The sequence below is a fragment of the Protomyctophum bolini genome (assembly GCF_963924005.1).
Source record: "Protomyctophum bolini genome assembly, chromosome: 7".
Lineage (NCBI taxonomy): Eukaryota > Metazoa > Chordata > Actinopteri > Myctophiformes > Myctophidae > Protomyctophum > Protomyctophum bolini.
The window spans coordinates 46,320,662-46,334,484 of NC_137868.1; the positions used below are offsets into that span (position 1 = coordinate 46,320,662).

Below are 13,823 nucleotides of genomic sequence, written 5' to 3' on the forward strand. Positions count from 1 at the left end.
GCCTATTTTTACTATTTTGCAAAACATTTTTGAATAGTTAAAATGCTCTACAAGCTCACAACGTGTCAATGTAGATTGGCTATAGTTGAACTATTCAAAAATGTTCTTCAAAATAGTAAAAATAGGCAAAGTAGTTTAGGGATAAGGGGTTTAGCGGTGACCATCAATACTTCCCAGACATAGCCGGGCGTATCTCTCCCGAACAGACAAGACAGACATAAAACACATCCTACAATTTTCTTTCAAAACCGTCTCTCTCACATAATTTAGCCAAAATCCAATGCATTTGAAAGAGCAAACTGAATATTGATGAGAAAGTTGCGCGAGAGCCCCCCCTGTCTGTGAACTTGAATGCCCATATAATGAAGCCATTAGCATACGCAGTGCGCATCCGTGTGACGTTGCGGTTCGGCACAATGATAATAGTGTGATTGTGTTTACCATGTGAAAAGTCTTCTCGGGGTCCATAAACAGATGCAGAGTAGGGAGGGTAATATGTGCATATCTCCCTGGGAACACCAGCCCCCTCCCCTCGCAGACACAGACCCCTTCTGTCTGTCTTGCCTCTCCACGACCCTCGACCCCTGAACTTGGCCTTGCCTCTGTCTGTGGATGGCAGCTGGGACAGGGACAAGTGCTGCCCCCCCCCTCCCCGTCCATCCGCCGTGCGTGCGTCCGTCCGACCGACCGTCACATCTGTCTGTCTGTCTACGTGTCTGATTTTGACACTGGTCTCTTTTTTCGAGGGGTGCCATATAGCCCCGCCAACGTCTGGCTTTCTGGAATCATGTGGCAGCCAAGTCTATGGACTTTTAATGATCACTTAAGAGAGCACTTTTTATGCCTTGTAACGTTTGTTTGCAGGACTTTAAATAAACATTATCAGGTGACCCTCACTTCGCACAATTGTTTTTTCTTTTTCTTTTTAAATGCGTGGTATGCTTTGTCACCGTTACTCTGATATGGTGTTGATTCCTCAAAACCGTTCTTCACTTGTTCTTTATCATGTTTGACTATGTTCGACATATGTTATTGGCTAATGCTGCTCAAAATAATTATCTTAAAACACTTGTTTCATACTTTGTCTCGTGAAAACAGCGAAATTGCACGTCATCTATACCATCTCACTGTGACCTTTTAGATCAGCGGTGATTTTTGAACAAATTCACCTATACAGTGCATTCTATTCTATGCTCAAAACTGGGACGCCGGGTTGACTTATTATTGTGGTTAAACACCTCTGAATCACACCATAATATACTTTACCACACGTCATCATAATGCTGCATTAGATTTAGAATTTTAGGCCCATTGTACCATATGTCCATTATGAAGGTATGAATGGAACTGGGGGTGGTGGTGGTGGTGGTGGGTGGGTGGGTGGGGGATAAGCATAATTATGGTCCTAAATTATAAAATCTGTGACACCAGAAACATCACAATATCATTTTGACGTGGTTATATAGTTTCATGTGATTTTCAGGTGTTTAACCCATTCTGACCTGAGATCAGATTCATACGAGGGTTTCCACTGGACACACACTGGTCTGATTAACCCATTCTGACCTGAGATCAGATTCTAAAAAATGTCAGTCGTTCTTCGATTTTTCAAAAATAGCAGACCTACAAGCTCGTATCGCGCCCACTCGGTGGCGCGATATGAGCTTGTAGATCTGCTATTTTTCAATAGCTAAAGCATAACATGATGCCAACACCAAAATGGGTGCCCGGTCAGAATGGGTTAAGATGGGGTTTTTTGAGGCACCTAGACTTCAATAATCATCACGAGTATATGCCGACATTATCTCAATATAATGTCAAAAACTAAAATGTTGTTTCATGAGTTAAACCCACGTCACGTCAACATTGCACTGTATGCTGCCACTCTTATTTAGACTCCAATAACTGTAATGACGATCACATTCTAGATCAGTGATCATTAACCCATTCTGAACGGGAACCGATTTTGGTGTTAGCATCATGTTATGCTTTAGCTATTTTTGGAAAATCGAAGAACGACTGACATTTTTTTAATCTGATCTCAGGTCAGAATGGGTTAATCAGACCAGTGTGTGTCCAGTGGAAACCTCGTATGAATCTGATCTCAGGTCAGAATGGGTTAAGGAGTCCAGGGATCAGATCCTAGTCTAGGTCAGTCACATCTCTAGCCATGGACTCAGGACCCCACTAACACAATCACAAAGCCAGCCTACAATCACCTCCAAAATATAGCACGGGACAGTTTTCTACGTCAGTGGTTCTCAAACTATATTTCACCCCCAGAATGATCTGAATTTGGCCGCCCACCGACCCCCATCTGAAAATATGTTGTTCCAGGAACCCTCCCAGAAGCAAAGAGTTAAAGACGTTCGCTCTGAAAGAATATATATTCAAAGATTTGCGCCACATTTTCACGATTTTTTGTAAAATAGCAGACCTATAGTGTGGCACTCGGTGACGCGCTATGAGCTTGTAGATCTGCTATTTTTCAACAGCTAAAGCATAACATGATGCTTAAAACATCAAAAGGGGTTCCCGCCCTAAATGGGTTAAAGGACTTAATTATGTCTCAGCAAGACCTAGAAAATCTTGGATTCATCTTCAGTACAATTTACAATGTAGGCATTTAGCAGGTACGCTCTTAATCCAGAGCAATTTACAGTAAGCAAGAACATCACAATGGTAATGCATCACATAGAAATAGTCATCAATAAGTAAGCTATTATAAGAACCTAACATCCGTTCTAACAGTAGAATGTGTGTACTATAAGTATACATATAGTGTAGTGCAGTGTAGTGTAGTGTAGTATAGTGTAGTGAAGGAGTCTACACAGGAATGCATACGAATGGCACTATAGGTGTCACATGGACGGACCGCATCAGAAATGTGGACCTCTATGGGGACCTATACCACGGGGTCACGGACAAAGTCAGAGAGAGAGAGAGAAGGATGTGGCTGGCAGGGCACTGCGTCAGGCACCCAGAACTTGAGGCAAGTAAATTGACCCTATGGGAGCCAACCACAGGGCAAAGCCAGGATGGGGAAAGAAGCGTACCACCTAATGTAGACGTGCTGCGGCGCGACAGCTCGGCTAATAACAACACTGCAGAGCTCAAGAACCTGATGTTGGATAGGAATTTGTGGAGGGCAAGCGATCCAGGAATCCCGAGTTGGTGTTGGCTATAGACATCACTCTCGCTACTTATACTGTGCTTTACAGTTCTCCCTAAAAAATATAATGATGATGACTGTAGTTGATTCAGAACACTGCTGCTTCAGTCCTTACTAATAGACTAACACACAGACACATTCACATGGTCACTCAACAACGAGTACATCCTTAAGAAGGCGCAGCAGCGACTGTACTTTCTGAGGCGCCTTAACAAATTTGGCTTAAGTACAAAAGGACTAGTGAACTTTTATCGCTGTATAATTGAAAGTGTCTTAACGAGCTGTATCACAGTGTGGTACGGTACGGTAACACGACCGCTCAGGACTGCAATAGGTTGCAGAGGACCGTTAAAACAGCAGCTAAAATCATCGGCAGCACAGAATTACCCAGTCTCCATAATATCTACACCACTCGCTGTATGAAAAAAAAGCCCACAACATCATGGAAGACACCAGCCACCCCGCAAATACCCTGTTCAAACTACTCCCTTCCAAAAAACGCTATACCAGAGCATCAAATCTCGTACCACCCGTCTCAGTAACAGTTTCTACCCCCAGGCAGTCAGGCTGCTGAACAGCTGACCTTGAACTGTATTGCACTGTTTTGTCACTTCACTTGCACTCTTCTTTTCCTGTTTTTTGTCTTTTTCTTGCACTATAGATGTTGTTTATGTCCTGTGTATGTAAGACTGAGAGTGCTCTGAGCAAAATAAATTTCATTGTATTTATACTCTGTATCTATACACAAATAAACCTGAACCTGAACTACCTGCGTTTCAAAGAAAGGATTTCAAAATACCGGTACTACTGTGTTGGCGCACTTGGCGGTCTATACAGCTTTGAAAGGTTTAGGCCCAAAATACATGTCTGATCGTGTACGCTATCACGAACCATCCAGACCTAGGTAATCTGGGAAAGGGTCTGCTTTCTGTCCCTAAAACCAAAAACAAACATGGGGGGAGCAGCATTTAGCTTCTACGCACCACATATATCTGGAACAAACTCCCAGAAAACTGCAGGTCTGCCACTCTTATTCAATTTAAAACACAACCAAAGACCTTTTTTCTGTTTGCCGCTGCCGTTGGATTGAGTTACCTTTCTTTTCCTCTTCTGCACTGCAACTACATCTGTAAATGTTTTGCGTATTTTGTTTTATGCATATTTACTTTCCATCACTCCCAATCTTCCGTCGTAGTCTGAAAACCCACCTTTTCAGACTCCATCATGGCCCGTAGCACTTTTACCCTACCCCCTCAGATAGCACACTTTTTGTAGACTTAGATAGGATTTGATACAGACGTATAGCATGTTATGTAGACAGCACTAGAATTGCATTGTATGTAGTCAGAGCACTTCATAGTACATAATTATGTATGACTTAGATAGCATTTGATACAGACTTATAGCATGTTATGTAAACACTAGACAGCACTAGAATTGCATTGTATGTAGTCAGAGCACTTCATTGTACATAATTATGTATAGCATAGTATTATGTATGGTATGTATAGTTTCATGATATAGATATTCCAAGCTGTTACTGTACATTCTTATAGCTTACGCATGTTTCATGATAACTACGTTTTATGTATGTGATGTAATTGCCATGTTTTTGTTCTTGCTTAATGTAAGTCGCTCTGGATTAAGAGCGTCTGCTGAATGCCTAAATTGTCAATTGTAAATTGCTTGACGTTGTGTGTAAAGCACATTGCATTTTTTCTCGTTGCTGAAATGTTCTCTACAAATCAAAGTGCCTTGCCTCGAGGAGCAGATGCTATAGATCAGCATAGTGTATAGAGGTTGGTTGTTAGAGGTAAGAGAACGATGACAACGTTCCCCTGAGGCATTAGCGACGTCACATCCAGCTGTTGCCAGATTGAGTGAGAGAACTAAGCAAGCCAGGTCTATAATGAAACCAAGCCCAAAAGAAGCGACTACAGGCTATACATGATGAGTATGACCTCCTTAAACCACACACGCTCACAATTATGTCAGCTTGCGCACGTTGTGAGCTTGTAGATCAGTTATTTAAAACATAAATCCCTGAAAAACGTGACACAAAACACAGAGATCTGGCACCAAAATATTTTTAGATGTAGGGTCGTTGGACTGATACATTAATCTGGGGGTCCTTGACATGAAGGTGATGGTTTAACAACATTAGGAAACAAGCAAAGTACGCTTTAGAAACAAGCCCAAAAACCAGCAACCAGCAACCAACAACATTTACAAGCGACTTCACAGAAAAAGAAGCCCACATACAGCCGCTTATAATAAGTCAGACATGGCAACACTGGTCACGTCCATATCGTTCCCTAATAAGTCCATTACCTCTGCACTCTAGCCCCTCCCCTATGTCCCATGATCCTCTGCTGCGCACCGTGTCCTGAGGGCCTCCTGGGATAGGTTGCCAGGTGCCAGGGGTCAAGGGTCGCGGGGTGATTCTTCACCCTGACACACAGAATGATTGCTCTAGCCTGCTTGCTCCTCTCTCTCTCTCATCCTCCCTTTTGTCTCTTTCTCTCCTCTCCTGATTCTGTCCCTTTATTGTCCAGTTTTTGGACTTACTGGTTTTCAACCACGCATGCTTTTGTCACACGACAGAAGTACAGCGAAATTAGATGAGCTCGAAAAGCTCACGACGCACGTGGACTGGCTAATTCTGCCGCTTTTTTTTTCAACATTCAATTCATTTCAAATGTTTACTTTTGAAGATTTTCATATAGGCAATAATTAGCCTACTAGCTAATTATTCTGTTGAAAAGCGTGAGAAGTTGAAAGCGTGAGAAAAAAAGTGGATGATACTGTTCCATCGCTAAACCTGTTTTTGTCATTGTCAATTTAACTGCAAATGTAACACCTTTTGTACCCTACTCAGAGTCAAATTAACACCAAGCATTTGACTGTGCATGAAGTGTCCCTAGATGCATGTCTTCTAGTATTAACTTCAGTTCAACTGAGCTTAGATACAAAATACTTTAAACAAAAGAGACTGAACTATAGTGCTGTGGGTTTTCAACCAGTGGTCCTTGATGGGGTTCCCAGGTGGTCGCCGTGCAGCGAAATGTTGGAGAGTCGGTAAGCAAAATGGACCCGTTATAGATCTATAACTCTTGAGATTACAAAAAACAAAACAAAAATGTGCTGCAAACAATCTGCTGGGCTGAATCCACGTTTGACAAGAGATCAGACATAACAGACAGGCGCTTCTAGCAGTCTAGATATGGAGAGGAGCATTACAGATCTGTTCCTGATCACCTCACACTGACCTGCATTAATATTAATAACACACGCACACGCGTACACACACACGCACACACACACACACACACACACACACACACACTACACACACTACACAGCGCCTCAGGACACCCTACACAGGGGTCAGGGGTCACAGTATTGTGCATGCGACCTTTAGGGTCATGATCAAATCCAGTAGAGGTTAATCTAATCTGACCTCTCTCTCTCTCTCGCTTGCTCGCGCGCGCACACACACGCACGCACGCACGCACACACACACACACACACACACACACACACACACACACACACACACACACACACACACACACACACACACACACACACACACACACACACACACACACACACAGTAATATTCATTGCATCGAGACCGCTATCAGCACATTAATCCATCGCCCCTCTCTCTCTCTCTCTCTCTCTCTCTCTATCTCCCCCTCATCACCTTATCATACACACTCTCCCTCCATCCATCCACCCACCCCCACCCAGCCCTCTCTCCCTAGGGTACCAGCTGACCTGAATGGGGGTAGGTTGTAGGGGTTGGGTCCAGGGTGGGGGTGGATGGGAGTAGGTTAAGGTTTAAGGTTAAGGTTTTTAGTATAACATACGGAGGGTGACCAGATAGACAGACAGACAGACGTCCCTGTTTGGGTCCAGGATTGTTCCCGTCTGTAAAAAAAAAAAACACAAAAATGTCCCGGGTTTTCGACATCCGCCATACCAAAATTGTACCGGTTTTCACCCGTGTGTTTTGAGTGGTTATACTGCTCATACGTATAGACGTTAATGATCAGTCACGTTGCGTTCTGTTGAAAGGTGCAGTGCTACAGTGTTACTTCATTTTTATTTCTCATTTAACCTTTATTTAACCAGTAAAAACCACATTGAGACTGAAGTCTCTTTTACACAGTGTGAACTGGCCAAGAGAAGAGGCAAAATCAGTGACACAGCTCTGCCAGAAACAACAAATACACGACAAAAGAAAAACAGGACAGACATGCACTTAGTTTAGACCGTTTTTGGTTTAGACTAGTCATTTGGTTAGACCAGTCAGTAGTCCTATACAACTACAACCTATCTCAAACCCTCACCCTAAACCTAACCTTGCACCTAATCCTAACCTAACCCATGTCTAACCAAAGGAAAGGAAAGGAAAGGAAAGGTTCACCCAGGGTAACTGGACTAAGCTCAAGAACTTGTTTACAGCCAGGCCCTGCTCATAGAACATTTCATGGTAGAGGTTCAATGCCTTGTCCAAGGGCACTTCAGCGGTGGTAATTTTAACGTGCCGGTCCGGGGATACGAACTAGCGACCTTCCGATATCAAGACCGCTCCGCAAACCGTTCGGCCACCGCTGCCTCATGACCATCAATGACTAGTCTACTCTAAACTAAGTATGCACCCCACATGCAACGCTCATAAATACAGTACCCACTACCGAAGAGGCTCAAAGGGAGAACACTAGGAACGTTTAATAACGCGACCAATAAGGACTAATAAATCAAAACTAACCAACGAGATTTGCTAGTAAACTAAAAAGCAAGGGAACATTTGCTATACGTCAAAGCAGGAGCAGTGCATGGGAAGTGTGCCCATGGCATTCCTTTTAAAGGTCACTATAGGCCGAATCACAGCAGCCAGTTTATATGCTTATAGTGTGGACATATTTGTCCGCCACGCAGATGAAAACACAAGGTGTATAATAATAAAAATGCAAAAACAAAGTCAAATAAATTGTCATTAAGTAGTGAACAGATGTACTGAGTGCATTGTATGAGCTATAGCTACAGTATAAGCTATGAACTTGTGGAGCGGATATTTTAGCTGTTTTTGTTTTAACAGTTAAGGGTTTGGATTTTTTTTTCTATTTTCATCCACGCTAAACCCCTTAATATTATACTTTGCATATTTATTTTTGTACTATTTCGAAAAACACATTTGACACATAGTTCAAATGTAGATTTAACTATTCAAAAATGTTTTTCAAAATAGTAAGAAATAGGCAAAGTAGTTTAGGGATATATAGGTTGGCTTCAGTCCAGGGTGGGGGTGAGTTGGGGTCAGATGGATGGAGGAGGTCTATAACCTGATAGCAGCGGTCTACCCTGAGTGAGTGTGCGTGTATGCGTGTGTGTGTGTGTGTGTGTGTGTGTGCGCGCGTGTGTGTGTGTGTGTGTGTGTGTTTATATTTGGCAGCCTGGGCCATGTCCACAGGCTAGTGGTCAGAGGCTTGAGGATTATAGGGTGGTCCAAGTATAAGGCAAAGCAGCTTGCAACATACTGTTCAATCTCCTCCATTATAGGCAGTCGGTCTATTTGGAGGAGAAGGTGCTTTTTGTACCCATGATTTACTTTCGGTGTTGGTAATAATATGACAGACTGAAGTGACCAATGTTGGCTGTGAATAAGTTCATGTGTTGCCATATATATTCTGTACATTTAGGGCTTGTTTGGACTCAAGCACTGTAAGACACGTGATGTTTCAAGTGCGTAGCATATCAGAAGCAACTGAAAATATTTGTGCCCTTGATAATGTATCTTGTAAATGTGGACACAAATAAAGAAATCGAAATGTGTGTGTGTGTGTGTGGTGTGTCTCACCTTGCACCACCAGCCGCCCCAGGGCGGTTCTTCTCATCCTGGTTCCTGGCCTGTTAGCAGAACACACGTAGACTCCAGAGTGCTGCAGCGTGGCGTCGCTGATCATCAGGTTCCCCGTGCCCAACACCTGGATGCCCTCCACGCCGATGGAACGACCGTCTACGCACACACACAGCACACACACACACACACACACAGACAATGAAACAACAGGTTTGTCAGTACAAAGAAGGAAAAGGGTGAGATATTATAAGGAACATTAAAGGGACACTTCACCCTTTTTGCAAAAATATATATGTTAATGACGTTTAGAAGCTTTAGATCACTTTCCTGGGGGTATTTATGTGTGTAATATGTGGTTTTAGATATTTTAGATTGTAGCAGTGAGCCTGTTGTCTCTGATGTCATGGACACTGGTCTCACTACCTTCCTGGACTACAATTCCCATAATTCTTTGGTGCACTGCTCCTCCTTGTGGATAGGGGGGAGAGCTGTCTTACTGAGACAACATGTAGTCCAGGAAGGAAGTGAGACCAGTGTCCATGACATCAGAGACAACAGGCTCACTGCTACAATCTAAAATATCTAAAACCACATATTACACACATAAATACCCCCAGGAAAGTGTTCTAAAGCTCCTAAACGTCATTAACATATATTTTTTTGCAAAAAGGGTGAAGTGTCCCTTTAAACTAACCACATGAACCTATAATAGGGGGGGGGGGGGGGGGGGGGGGGGGGGGGGCGAACGTTCGGTGAGAATTGTCAATCCGTAAGCTCATGGGTCACGGCAGGACGGTGTGAGCTTGTGGATTGGCTGTTTTCATCATTGGCTGTATAGAGTAGAATAAAACCGTATATCGACTAAATCGACTGTAGATTGAGTCGACTAAAACTAGACTAACACTGAAACATTCCGACTAAGTGACTGAAATGTGACTGAAACTAAATGAAAACTATTCAAGAGACTATATTATGACTGAAACCAAAATAGAAATTCTCTGCCCAAAAACAACACTTGTGTGACTATACTGCGTGCAGGCGCGACGCGCTGCACCGGTGAAAGAGAAGCGCGGTGAATTGGTGTTTAACGTGTACGATGTTTTAGGTTCAGGATAACTTTACTGCAGCGCAACGGGGAAAAAAAAGTTGAGCTACGCAATGCATGTGTAGCGTGGGCTACCATATACTGCATTCTGCCGCTGCCTGCCAGGCTGATTTTTAATTGAAAACACGGGCTCGATGCCGTCTAGGCATGTAACGATATATCGTATAATAGGATAAATATCGATATTAATCCCGACGATATGAATCGATTCATTGAAATAAAAAAATCGATTTCCCAAAAATATCAATATATATATATATATACCTTTTTTTTGTTTTTGTTTTTTTTAGGGGGGCTAGTGTGTGATGTGAAATGTGAGCTTTAGTCATATTCCATCATATTCAAGTGCTTTTGGAGAGAAAAGATAGTCACTTTCAGTATAGTAGAGCACTGTAGAGGGGAGCTGTGTGTGTCTGTGCCCGTGCTCAGGTGATGATGGTCGTTGATGCTCATCAAGGAAGGCAATTATGTTTCTGCACTGTCAAAAGTAATGCTACTTCTTTTGCAATGTAGTTAAATAAAAATCTCAGGGGGGAAGGTAAATTAAATAAAATGAAAAGAAACGGTAATTTTTCTTTAAAATATATATATTTTTTAATATCGTGAAAAATCGTATCGTGAAGCTCATATCGTGATACGAATCGTATCGTGAGTTGAGTGAATCGCTACATGCCTATAATGCCGTAAAAAACGGGTCGGAATCGGACCAACTATCACAGATGCATTTTGGGATTCCGGGACCTTTTGTTTGGGACCTGTGAAGAGTAGAGGGCAACACTAACAGATCTTATTATGGAGCCGGCTTGGAGAACCCCCGATAAACTAAGCATGTAGGTTTTAAATTGGGTTATTGCTGGTTTGTATAACTAGTCACGTTTAACTAAATCTAAAATGAAAGAGCGCCAAATCTGATCGTTAAAAAGATATAATTTTAGTTTATTACCACACTGTAATACAGGAAACATACATTAAAATATATATATATATATATTGTGCAAATCAAATAGGCTTATTTGGAATCCTTTGCTTAACAAAAGAGATCGTTAAATATCATATTAAAAGTTCAATACAATTCAACCCCCCTCTCTCTCTTTCTCATTAGCAGGCAACAGTGCAGCACACTCTCTCTCTCTCTCTCTCTCTGTTTCTGGCACAACAGCGCCCCTACTGGTACTAATAGTCATACTCGTGCTCACTAACCAACACAGACACACATAGGTGAACACGGACATTGCTGGTTGTAGGAGTGGTTGCACCACTCAATAAACTTGTGTGAGGCATATATCTTAAAATGGAAGGCAATTGACCTTTTTACTAATAACATATTAAAGGAACTGTTAATGCTTAATATGTGTACAGACAGTGCCTTTAAAAGCGTATAATGTTGTTTTCTCGGTCGGCAGGTATCGATACACTTTTAGAGATGTTTGGGGGGGGGGGGGGGGGGGGGGGGGGGGAACTTTCGGTGAGAATTGTCAATCCGTAAGCTCATGGGTCACGGCAGGACGGTGTGAGCTTGTGGATTGGCTGTCTTCATCATTGGCTGTATAGAGTAGAATAAAACCGTATATCGACTAAATCGACTGTAGATTGAGTCGACTAAAACTAGACTAACACTGAAACATTCCGACTAAGTGACTGAAATGTGACTGAAACTAAATGAAAACTATTCAAGAGACTATATTATGACTGAAACCAAAATAGAAATTCTCTGCCCAAAAACAACACTTGTGTGACTACACTGCGTGCAGACGCGACGCGCTGCACCGGTGAAAGAGAAGCGCAGTGAATTGGTGTTTAACGCAATGTATGTGTATAGCGTGGGCTACCATATATACTGCATTCTGCCGCTGCCTGCCAGGCTGATTTGAATTGAAAACACGGGCTCGATGCCGTCTAGGCATGTAACGATATATCGTATAATAGGATAAATATCGATATTAATCCCGACGATATGAATCGATTCATTGAAATAAAAAAATCGATTTTCCAAAAATATCAATATATATATATACCTTTTTTTTTTCTTTTTTTTTTTTTAGGGGGGCTAGTGTGTGATGTGAAATGTGAGCTTTAGTCATATTCCATCATATTCAAGTGCTTTTGGAGAGAAATGATAGTCACTTTCAGTATAGTAGAGCACTGTAGAGGGGAGCTGTGTGTGTGTGTCTGTGACTGTGCTCAGGTGATGATGGTCGTTGATGCTCATCAAGGAAGGCAATTATGTTTCTGCACTGTCAAAAGTAATGCTACTTCTTTTGCAATGTAGTTAAATAAAAATCTCAGGGGGGAAAGGTAAATTAAATAAAATGAAAAGAAACGGTAATTTTTCTTTAAAATATATATATTTTTTGAATATCGTGAAAAATCGTATCGTGAACCTCATATCGTGATACGAATCGTATCGTGAGTTGAGTGAATCGCTACATGCCTATCCCATTCTGACCGGGAACCCCTTTTGGTGTCGGCATCATGTTATGCTTTAGCTATTGAAAAATAGCAGATCTACAAGCTCGTAGCGCGCCACCAAGTGGCGCGCTACGAGCTTGTAGGTCTGCTATTTTTGAAAAATCGAAGAACGACTGACATTTTTTAGAATCTGATCTCAGGTCAGAATGGGTTAATCAGACCAGTGTGTGTCCAGTGGAAACCTCGTATGAATCTGATCTCAGGTCAGAATGGGCTATAATGCCGTCACTTGGTATGAAATCTATAGGAACGGGTCGGAATCGGACCAACTATCACAGATGCATTTTGGGATTCCGGGACCTTTTGTTCGGGACCTGTGAAGAGTAGAGGGCAACACTAACAGATCTTATTATGGAGCCGGCTTGGAGAACCCCCGATAAACTAAGCATGTAGGTTTTAAATTGGGTTATTGCTGGTTTGTATAACTAGTCACGTTTAACTAAATCTAAAATGAAAGAGCGCCAAATCTGATCGTTAAAAAGATATAATTTTAGTTTATTACCACACTGTAATACAGGAAACATACATTAAAATATATATATTGTGCAAATCAAATAGGCTTATTTGGAATCCTTTGCTTAACAAAAGAGATCGTTAAATATCATATTAAAAGTTCAATACAATTCAACCCCCCTCTCTCTTTCTCATTAGCAGGCAACAGTGCAGCACTCTCTCTCTCTCTCTCTCTGTTTCTGGCACAACAGCGCCCCTACTGGTACTAATAGTCATACTCGTGCTCACTAACCAACACAGACACACATAGGTGAACCAGCACAGACACACATAGGTGAACCAGCACAGACACACATAGGTGAACACGGACATTGCTGGTTGTAGGAGTGGTTGCACCACTCAATAAACTTGTGTGAGGCATATATCTTAAAACGGAAGGCAATTGACCTTTTTACTAATAACATATTAAAGGAACTGTTAATGCTTAATATGTGTACAGACAGTGCCTTTAAAAGCGTATAATGTTGTTTTCTCGGTCGGCAGGTATCGATACACTTTTAGAGATGTTTGTGCCAGCGTGGGCGAGATTATCTTGATCGCCTCTTGTCTTGATTGTTTAAACATGACGTCATGGGGCCGCTATATGCTCGATAACAGGCTCGATAAGCCCAAAGCTTATTTATAACGGGTACTCAATAAGCTTGTTTTCGGATTTCTCCGGGTATCGGTCATCGAGCTCCATCCCTAATCTT

The 13,823-nt window shown here is 42.1% G+C and overlaps 1 protein-coding gene across 1 annotated transcript in view; it reads right to left on the minus strand.

Annotated features, from left to right (window-relative positions):
• Positions 1-13,823, minus strand: part of LOC308318764 (immunoglobulin superfamily DCC subclass member 3) — a gene marked incomplete at both ends in the record, with an annotated part of 37,472 nt that overhangs the window by 10,373 nt on the left and 13,276 nt on the right. Inside the window, one exon of the mRNA XM_080768393.1 lies at positions 9,042-9,200. Within this exon, the coding sequence (XP_080624519.1) occupies positions 9,042-9,200 (159 nt within the window). The remainder of the gene's footprint in view (positions 1-9,041; positions 9,201-13,823) is intronic.